We start from the raw sequence: 10841 nt of genomic DNA, 5'->3' as shown, positions 1-10841 counted from the left end.
GATAACACAATGTACTCATTAGCTACTCCCCTTTGAGACTGGGCACATTAACCCTGACCCAAATCTATAGTTTACTGGTGAATGATGGGCACAGATTTGTCGTTCCTGTGTTAGGAATGACCAAGCACCTAACTGACCTAAGTCATGGAACTATTTTCTCATTGGCCAAGACCTGTCACGGAAAAGCATGGCATAAGAGGGTGGGGGTGGGGATTAAGCTGTCAGATTCATATATTCTCAGGGAAATAGAATTCCCAAACAGATTGTAAGAAAAAGCTATATAATATTTCCATCATCTTTAGGACTTTTAAAAGTAAGAAATGAAGCTTTTATACCATTTGCCTTTCCACTGAGTATGAATATAAATTACCACACCATTCAAACTATGACCACGTGATTCGAAGTGATGGCTGCTCAGACTTAAATCCTCTATGAGGATTGCTTTAACTCCAACAGGAGCGACTCATCATCCTCCACTCTCACCTGGGGTTTAAAGGTCACCTTCAAAGGCTCAGGCGTTGGGGGGTCCCCTCCTTCTTGGGGAATGTACCCTACTTTGGTCACCTCCTTCTCTGTTTCACTGAACTCATCAGAGTGGAACTCGTGGATGGACTCCAGAGCCAGGCTGCCTGAGATGATGTCCACGCCCATCCCTCTGTCTACCTCCTGGCCTTCAGCCTTGGGGTCCTTCGTCTTCCTAAGGCTTCGAATCTTAAAAGCCTCCTTTGAGGGGGTGGCATTTGAAATTGATTTCTTAAATCTTTCCCCTGACTGCCTCAACCTCTCTCCCGACTGCCGAAGCCTCTCTCCCGACTGCCGAAGCCTCTCTCTCCTCTCGGGAGTGACTATCCTGGTTCTAATTCCACTCACTTTCTTGTCAAAATTCTGCCGTGTCTTCTGCATGTTTTCTTTGGAGAACGCCTTCTTAATATGATCAATGTGTTCCTTGCCTGACTTTCTAAGCCGGGCAGATCTGCTCTCTTCAACATAATATTCTTCATCCGACGAGAGATCTATGGGGGGATTGAAGACTTCCTCGGCCTCCTCCTGGTTCTCGGGCAGGCTTCTGTCTTTAACAATAGACAGGGATGCGGGGCAGGGAATATCCTCCTGAAGGACAGAAAACAATGTATGTGAGTGCTTCCTGAGTAGCACCACCAGCAGTTACCTCCGGCCACACCTTACCACCCGCCTCCATGCTGTTTGTCCCCAGCCTGCCTCTTTCAGGTTGTCCCTCCCCTCCCCTCCCCTCCCCTCCCCTCCGCTCCCCTCTCTCTCCCCTTGGCTTTTTTTTTCTCACAATAATGCATCCTTGCTTCTCTACTCCACAGCTGACAAACTTCCCCATCTAAATACAGCACAAGCACCTCTCAGTTAGGACAAGCCTCAAGGCCCATCTGTCATCCTCTCTACTTATATGGCCTTTCCTGCCTTCTTCAGCACTGGTGGCATCTGGGCAGCACATGAGGTAGAGACCTCAGAAACATGGCCCCAGATACATCCTCACCCTCTTGTCCCACTGTCAGCTAGTCATCAAGTTCCACCAATATCACTGCAGAGTACTGATCTCACTTCTCATTCCTGTACCATGCCTTAACTCAGCCCCTTGTTACTTCAGGTGTGAACATGGGCCATCAGTCTCCCCTAGTCCCTCTCCTTCCAGACAGACCATTATCTGAGAGTTTCCTAAGAAATGCTTTTGCAAGCAGAGTTTGGTTATAACCCACTGAAGACTTCTGAGAGCCCACTGTGCTTAAAGGATTGAATCTGAACCTCTGAACCTTCCAGTATGCTTAGAAAGCTCTTGACCTGACCCTGCTTTCCTGATTCTCAAGCCCAGAGACACAAAATATTCTAAAGTTCCCCAAACACAAAAGATCTTGGCCCCTCTAACAAGATAGGTCCATGCTACAGCTCCCTGAGATGTAAATCCCAGGACATCTACGACATACCCAACATATTTGCAGATGATCATGCCACATCTCAGAGCCAAGTAGTTGGACACAAACATGCTATACCTTCATATACATGGCTGCCTCTATCTTCAATGCCCCTTTAACTCTTTTTAGCATACAAATGATAGCTTTCTTCAAGGATCAATTCAAATGCCCTAATTTCTCCCAGGCAGAGAATTGAGAAGTCCAGGTCAAGAGAGGCTCTAAGGCCAATAGTGAGGACAGAAGTTACTGACTGGAAGACTTCTGAAGGTTTTAAGGACAGCAGGGATGTGATTTGACCCATGATGTGCAAGAGTCACTCTGCTGGAACAAGGCACACGGGTCGGACAAGCGAGGAGAATGACAGAATGGGGGTGAGTAAGCAAAGGGAGGGTAGAGCAGGGTGTTTGCGGGCAGGGAAAGGGTGAGAAGTCTTCTGACTGCAGATCTGCTTTGAAAGTCAAAACCCAGGGGACCAGTTGCTAGATCAACAGAGGGAAGAATCAGCCATTAACTGAGACAGCACAGAAGCAAGAGACCCTGTCCTTGGAATGTGCACTATGTATGCAGGCAGAGAGGCTGAGCGACTGGGATTCGGGAGGGAGGTGAGGGCTGGAGATATGCAGTCACCAACCATTATGTAGAGATGGCATTAAAAGTCGTGAAACTCAGGGCAAAGGGTAGGGGGTAGGACTGAAGCTCTGAGGACCAGCAAAACTAATGGAAACAGGCAACCTCAGGAGGCTGGAGGTGGGGGGACCCTCTAGAATGTACCAGAGACAGGGGAGGTGAGAGACTCTCAGGACTCAAAGGGAGTGACTTTAGATGAAATGCCCTACAGTGAGTGAGGAGAGGGAACTTGTAGAGTCCACCTCCAATAGAAAGACAAGGCATCAAGTGGGGTTTCATCCCACAATAAAAAGCTCTAACCCAGAATTGTTCCGTCTGAAGGAACTGCAGGGACAAAAATGAAGAGCCTGAGAGAAAGGAGGTCCAATGACAGGCCCAAATTGAGGATCCAGGTCTAGGGGGGGCCTGGGGCCCTGACACTGTTACTGATGTGGTGTGCTTGCAGACAGGAGCTGCTCTCTGAGAGACTTAACAAAAGCTGAGTCGGGCTGGAGAGATGGCTCAGTGGTTAAGAGCACCGACTGCTCTTCCAGAGGTCCTGAGTTCAATTCCCAGCAACCACATGGTGGCTCACAACCATCTGTAATGGGATCCAATGCCCTCTTCTGGTGTGTCTGAAGAGAGAAATGGCATACTCATATACATAAAATAAAAAAAAAAAAAAAAAAAAAAAAAACAAAAGCTGAGTCAAATGAAGATACTAGCACCCAGCCAATGGATGGAAGCCAGGGACCACTGTGAATTGGGAAAAAGCTGGAAGAAGCTGAGAAGGGCAGCGCCAAGGGAAGACAAGCAGGCTGATTTTATCTAAACCCCTGAGATCTCCGACACTGAGCCACCAACCAGGCAACATACTAAGGCTCCCAACACATACACAGCAGAGGACTTCCTGGTCTGGCCTCAGTGAGAAAAGACTCCAGGCTCCAGGGAGTGGGGAGGTCTGGTAGGGTTAGGGTGAGGACATCCAAGGACATCCTTGTGGAGACAGTGGGGAGGAGGTATGGGATTGGGAGCGGCCATAGGGCAGACTGGGAGGGGGATAAAATCTGGGCTGTAAAAAAAGGATTAAAGAATATATGTATATTATAATATATAGTATGTATTATGTAATAATATATATTTTTATTTATATATTATATATATATTTGAATAAGTCGTGACCCTCTTGCACTAGGGAGACTGCTCAGGAGGTGAGGTGGCACAGCCATACCCACTGAGACTGGTAAGAAGCACAGCCGCCGGACAGTTCCAGTAAGGCCAAGTGGACTACAACAATCGCTGTCCCTCTGTCTCTAACTCCTATGTTTTGGTCTCTGCGTGTTGCATTCTTGGGGACTTTCTACTTTATGACTCACTTTACGTCTTTTTCTGAAAAAAAAAAAAGTCTGAGTCTTATTAGGAAAATCCTAAAATTAACTTTATCTGGTCACTATTTGGAAGTCGTTCTTTTGCCCTGGAGATCACTGAGCACAGATAAGCACATAGTTAGATGAGGCCATCACTCCAGGAATCCTCTTGGGGTATCTGCCCCTGAGCCAACTCAAACAGGATAATTGGTGCAGGGTAAACAGAGACAACTGACAAAGTCTGACTAGCCAGGAGAACAAATTATAGATTCATGGTCTCTTTTTATTATAGGTCTCTAAAAATGTAGTTTAAAGATTGGGGGAGGGGGCCCTCACACAGGGTATATCCCTGGAAGAATGGAATTCAGAAAGTAGGATAGATTAAAACTTTTCTACTTTACAGTATAGATGATGAAACATATATTTGTTGTATGAAATATTAATAAAGTTGACCTAGCATGTTTCTGTGCTTGTACCTCTGCCCCAGTGGCCTGGGTGGCCATGCACTGGCTGTCCTGGAACTCACTCTGTAGACCAGGCTGGCCTTGAACTCAGAAATCCGCCTGCCTTTGCCTCCCAGAGTACTGGGATTACAGGCATACACCACCACTGCCCAGCTTCCCATAGAGATTCTAACTATGTGCTTCACAATCTCTCCAACCAGCTCACTAGGTTCCCACTGGCGAGTGGCCACCATCCCCCACGGCCTTTGTGGAGCACCTCAGGCAAACCCATGATTGGCCGTAGTACCTTTCTCTCTTGAACCTTGAGAAGCCAAAGCATGAAGGAAAACACAACACAAACTTAGTTCAGAAACAATAACTCAATCTCTGGGCACAACAACTTAAACCTAATCTTGTTAGCCTTATTAAAATCCGATTCCTCCAGTGTTGGATCCTTGTGGATCCACCATGATACCAGGAAACTCTAGCAGCTACATCTTACCCCTCTGCTGTCCCCATTCCAAAAGGAAGTCACTCTCTCCTGCTTCCTCTCTTCCTCTGTCCAACCTGGAAGTCCCGCCTATTCGCCCAGTGATTGGCTCCTTTATTCATTAGGGGATTGGTTCACAAGAACAGTACTCGGCCCATCCACAACATATAGTAAAAGAAGTTATTATATAATTTGTATTTGCTATTCATAAAAAGAGCAGTTCAGATACTTTTGTTTGTCTGGGGTGCTTTCAAACAGCAAATACTGCCAACCTAAAAGCAGGGTGTTGTATAGTAAACATATCTGCTTTGAAGAAGACTTCTTTGGAATCTTTAAATTGGAGTTACAGGGATAATATATTAATATCTGTTCTGTGTGTATTTTCTAATTGTCACTGAACTTGTTATCCTGGACATGTAAAAGAAGGTCAAGCACATTCTCTATCACTTGGATAATCATTAGTCTGCCTTTGATCTGTGAAACTTGTATAAATAAAGAAGTACCTGATTGTTAGTCAGTCAGCTGAGAGATTCCCCTGACTGTTGTCCCTGGCTCACTCCCTCTCCTAGCCAATTCCTTATCTCCTCTACAGGCCACTCTGTCTACAAAGACCCTCCAACACTCCTCTCTCTGCCTGGGGAAGGCTCCCTGGAAAGGCCACACAAGAGAATCTAAGCTCAACCCCCAGAACTCATGTAAAAAAGAAGAAGACTTTGGGCTCAGTAGGTTAAAAAATGCTTGCCAAGCAAACCTGATGACCTGATCCCATGGCAGGAGAAAATCAGTTCCCAAAATTGAAACGCCTCTGGAGTCCATTCACATGCTATAACACATTTGTGTCCGTACTTATACATACATAACACACACACATACACAAACACACACACCACACACACACACAAAGTCAAAAGATCAGAAAAAGCAGAATGGTGTTTCATTCAAAACTCCTCAGAGGTAAAGGGTATCTTAAAATTCAGAATGAAACTGACTTTGGGAAAATTATAAAACATGCCCAGGAGGACTTCAGGACAAGTAAAGTCTCCTATCAAATGAGTCATCTTAAAAGCTTTTATCTTGCTACCATTGTAATCCATGACTATAGTTCCAGTTATTAGGAGGATGGGGGCTCCTATACCAGCCTGAACTACAGAGAGAGAGAGAGAGAGAGAGAGAGAGAGAGAGAGAGAGAGAGAGAGAGAGAGAGAGAGAGAGAGAGAGAGAGAGAAGAAGAAGAAGAAGAAGAAGAAGAAGAAGAAGAAGAAGAAGAAGGAGGAGGAGGAGGAGGAGGAGGAGGAGGACGAGGACAAGGAGGACGAGGACGAGGATGAGGAGGACGAGGAGGACGAGGAGGAGGAGAAATAATGGAGAAGGAAAGGAGAAAAAGAGAGACAAGAGAGGGGGGCAAAGGGCAAAGCCATTTAAGAGAAGAACAGACTCTGCCAAGTATGCCAGAAGAGAACCAGCTAGAGACAAGGTCAGCACAGGGCACAGGTGAAAGAAATTCAGTGTGCAATTTAGAGATTATTTCTACAACACCACAGGCAAACCTTAAGGAATTATGAGATTTTTTTAAGAACCAGACCATGAGTCACAATTTCTAAAAGAAATGGTACTGACAATTGAGATTTAGGTTGATTCCACTCAACAGATGCGATAAATACACTAGAAGGATGTTTGCACACAGTACAAAATGTGACCTTCTTGCTGGTAGGCAAGAAGGCACCCTTAGAATCTACTTCCTTAATCTAAAGGACATTTTTGGCTACAGGATCAGAATGCTCATAACACCCAAACCCCTCAAAAGAGGCAGAAGTGGGCGACTCATGGCTCTCTGATGAATCAGTTAGAGGCAGTGAAGTTTCTTTCTCTTCCTGACACCTGTTGTGGGGAGCTGCCTCAGCAGAAGTGTGGGTGAGCCTAAGAAGGTATAATTAGAACAGGAAAGAGCCAAAGGGCATTAGGGTATTACTTGGTTAGGTAGAGTGCCCCATAATCCTGCAATAAAGACATCGGACACAGGGAAACTGGAATATCACACACCCTTCTCTTCAAACACAGAGCAGACAGTACAAAATCAGGCTAACAGAGACAAGGGTAGAAAAGGACCTTGCCTGGGAATCTACCACAGCCCCCCATGAGCTGGTACTACTGTGAGTTAAGGGCAAACACTCTGCTAATAATGGAAGTTGTTGGGGTAAATTAGAGTCGACTTCTGAATACAATCACATTTCTATATGAAAGTTCAGGTAAAATTAGCTTTGATTGTTTTTGAGACAGGGTCTCACATAGCTCAGGCACCCCTCAAACTCAGATTATATTTGAATTCCCAATCATCCTGCCTCTGGCCTGGAAACTGACAGGAATGTAGGTTTGTACCACTACACCTGGTCTGAAGAATCATTTTTATATCAGGATGAATACTACAGATCAGAGTAAAGCGGAAATGAATCAGTGTAAAAGGAACATAGAAGGAACATTTTGGATATGCGGAAGTCCAGAACTTATCATTAGAAGAGGCTCAAAACTTATCATTAGAAGAGGCTCAGACTCGTGCTTACTAAGTAACTGGAATTATGAGATGCTGTGCTGTGGCTCATGCCAGGCACAGGGAGAGGGATCACCAGTGTTCAAAGAGACTTGGATAAGAATGTTATACAATTGGGGCTAGAGAGATGGCTCAGCGGTTAAGAGTACTGACTGCCTCCGAAGGTCCTGAGTTCAAATCCCAGCAACCACATGGTGGCTCACAACCGTGAGATCTGACACCCTCTTCTGAGGTGTCTGAAGACAGCTACAGTGTACTTACATATAATAATAAATAAATCTTTGGGCTGGAGCGAGCAGAGGTCCTGATTCAATTCCTAGCGACCACATGACAGCTTGCAACCATCTGTAGAGCTGGAGTGCACTCATACACATAAAATAAATAAATAAATCTTTTTAAAAAGAAGAAAAAAGAAAAGAATGTTATAAAATCTTTAAATGCCAACATGCAGAATTTGGCAAAAGCTTAGATGTATACAACTACAGAAGATAAGATACCAATAAAAGAGAGGCCTGGGAAAACTTGAAAATCTCAAATGAAGATATACATTAGCAGCCTAGCTCAGCTTCAAAAAAATTTTAGAAGGGACAATCTTCAAATAACTATGAGAATTAATTAAGATTAATCCTAAATGCTAAAAAGAATATGAACCATGTAAATATTTTACATACCTATATACATTCTAACCTATAACAAGTATATGAATTTGAGTCTTAGGTCTATAACATAAGACTTCATATTTGCCTTGCAGGCTTATAAAAGATAGCAATTGTTTATTTTGTTTTGACAAACTACTGCATAATTTAAACATCTTAATTTCCGCAAAATCTTCAAGATAGTCTATCTTAAAAGAAAAGAGCATTATCATTAACTAGTACCTCTCAGTTTTTTTAGGGAATATAGGATCCAAAGGCAGGAGGGAAACACCAGGAAGTTATAGAGAATAGAGACAAATAGAAAAACAGCTTTTAGGTAGGGGTCAGGGCAAGAATTACATCAATAGATGAATCCAGGTGAAATTTCTGTTTCCTTGCTCTAGCTTCTGTGAATCCTGAGGGAACTGCTTTGCATATAGGTTCCCAGACACGGGGGACCCCAAGTGTACTTCCTGACATAATGCATGTACACAGAGGGTGAGCCCCAGAAGGTGAATGGATCGATCCTTCAGTTCCATGCCCAGCTCACCACTGTCTGTGCCAATACTGGAACGGACGCCTGAAGTCAGGTGACATTTTTAAGCCTAGAGAAAGGCCTCTGGGAACCTGTAAGAAAAGGATGATGGGAAAGGAATTCGGAAGTCACCTGTTTATTCTTCTAGCTTCAAAATTCCCTATTTTTTCCCTAAATAACCTGTGAACTCCTAAAAACAGATCAGATCCAAAAATGCCACTCGCCCATTCCAGCGTAACCTGACCACTCAGAGTCTGGGGCACTGCCGAAGGCACAAAGAACGTGAAGGTTACCGGCCCGATGTGTCCGCCAGTCGTGTCCTTGTTTCATGTTGTTTACTCTTCTAGGGTTCTGAGCACATGGACTTGCACTTTTAAAAAGTATATAGCTGTGTGTATGCATGGATGAATATTCCTCTGACACGAAGTTCGGGGGCCGGTAGGTTTGGGAAGTTTCTAAGTTCATAAAACTCAGTATCAAAAATGTCTTCCAAAATGTGTGTGCCACCTGATTCTCCCAAGAGCAGAGCAGGAAAATCAGGTCCTCCCCAACCTTTGCGCGTTGGATTTACAGTTCCAAGATGGCCAGAGTGAGCAGAGAACCCCGCTGCCATCTGCGTTGTCATCATCGTTCATTCTTAATGTGGCTAAAGAGTCCAGCTTGTCCCTTTTAATGTATGAGAGCTTAAGGAATATACTGCAGACAATATATGCATTACCCATGGGGTTTTAAGAACTTATTGAGCAGTTATAGGATATTAGCCAAAAAAAAAAAAGTTTTCTTAATTGAGTAAGGAACTACCTATGGGACTTCTATATCTGTATTATCGTAAGAATAATATTAAAGCATAAAACTTAAGGGGGAGTTGTGACTCAGTGTCTACAATCCTAGCACTTGGGAGATTGGGGCAGGATTACCACCACAGTTTGAGGCCAGCCTGGATTATTATATAGTGTACAGGCTGGACTGTCTTACAAACCCACTCAACATTTTGAAAACAAATAATGGCCTGATTATTTATTTGGAAACAGGTAACTTTTCTTATTGTGAATAATAAAAAAAAATTCAATGGACAAACTATATTCAGTGTTTTTGATTTACTGGTTGGGTTCTTGGTAAGAATCAAACCATGACTGCCAGGGTGCTGGCTCCAAATTTGTTTTCTTTTAGGGGGCTGCCATAAATCAAACTCAAGTCTCAGCCTCATGAGCAAGTGTTCTAACCCTGAACCTCTGAACTTCTGACCCTCTCCTGGTTTCTTCTTTTATGTAGCAAAGATAGTTTTTAAACCTGAGATTTTTTTAGGACCCTTTCGGTTCCAACATTCTAAAGTCTACTGGGTCACTGTATTTACTAGGACTCAAATGCTGAAACATCCTGACAGTATTGAGTTTCAGAGGCAAGAAACAGCCGGAGCCACGAGCCACGGTTCCCATTCCATGACCAGTAAGAAGCCTGACCCATGCGCAACACACAGCAGCGTTGGTTAGAAATGGCTCTTTCTCCCAAGGTGAGTACACAGCGAGTTCAGTCCATTCCCATATACCATGGCTGAGACATGACACTGAACACCCCTGTGACCTGATGGCAAAGGATGAAAGGGACTGCGGCCATCCAGCTGGCCACAAGGTCAAGCTTACCTGGAAGATCACCACGCGGTACTTGTTCTTCTTCATGATTTCTTCTTGCTTGGTCTCGACTTTGGTGACGTGAACCTGTTGCTTCTCTACCCGAGCCTTCACGTCTTTAATGTGAGCGCTGACCTTCCGGGTCTTCTCAAACAGCTTGTTGACCACGTAGCCCGTGTTGCTGTGTGACTGTGAGAGCTTCAGCAGGTCTATCTGGACAGACTTGATCGCGTTTCCCATTTCTCGGTGCCTCTCCTCCATTCTCTTCTGGCTTGCCTGCACGCTGTCCACGACGGTGGCCACCCTGTCCAGCACAGTCACGATAGTGAGAGCTGCGTCTTGGTCTTCATCTTCAGTCACACTTGACAACCGATTCTGGTGGATTTTACCAGCATTTGAAGCAGATCCATTGTGTTCCATTTTACTGTTTTTCTCAGCAGATGTCCTACGGCGATCGGTTCCTACGCTCAGAGCCAAAAGTCGGCGAGGTAGCAGGCAACGAAGCTGCTTTAAGGGGCTGAAAACCGCACCCTGGAGAGTGGTCAAGTATTTATAACTACAAGTGCCCATACGTGACTGCCCTGCAACATGAGCCCTTGCAAAGCACCGGGGCCGGTTCCAAACATGCTTGCCGGCTGACTAAGGACCTCAA

At 44.6% G+C, this 10841-nt stretch overlaps 1 protein-coding gene across 1 annotated transcript; it reads right to left on the bottom strand.

Moving 5' to 3' along the window:
- Positions 1-429: 429 nt before the first annotated feature.
- Positions 430-10609, bottom strand: Cavin4 (caveolae associated protein 4). Its single transcript, XM_052175476.1, has 2 exons — positions 10202-10609; positions 430-1110 (listed from the first exon to the last, which is right to left on the bottom strand). Exons 1-2 carry the CDS (start codon positions 10607-10609, stop codon positions 430-432), a joined length of 1089 nt encoding a protein of 362 aa, XP_052031436.1.
- Positions 10610-10841: the final 232 nt, after the last annotated feature.

This window comes from Apodemus sylvaticus, chromosome 3 (genome assembly GCF_947179515.1).
Source record: "Apodemus sylvaticus chromosome 3, mApoSyl1.1, whole genome shotgun sequence".
NCBI lineage: Eukaryota > Metazoa > Chordata > Mammalia > Rodentia > Muridae > Apodemus > Apodemus sylvaticus.
This window is presented reverse-complemented; position numbering and strand designations above follow the sequence as displayed.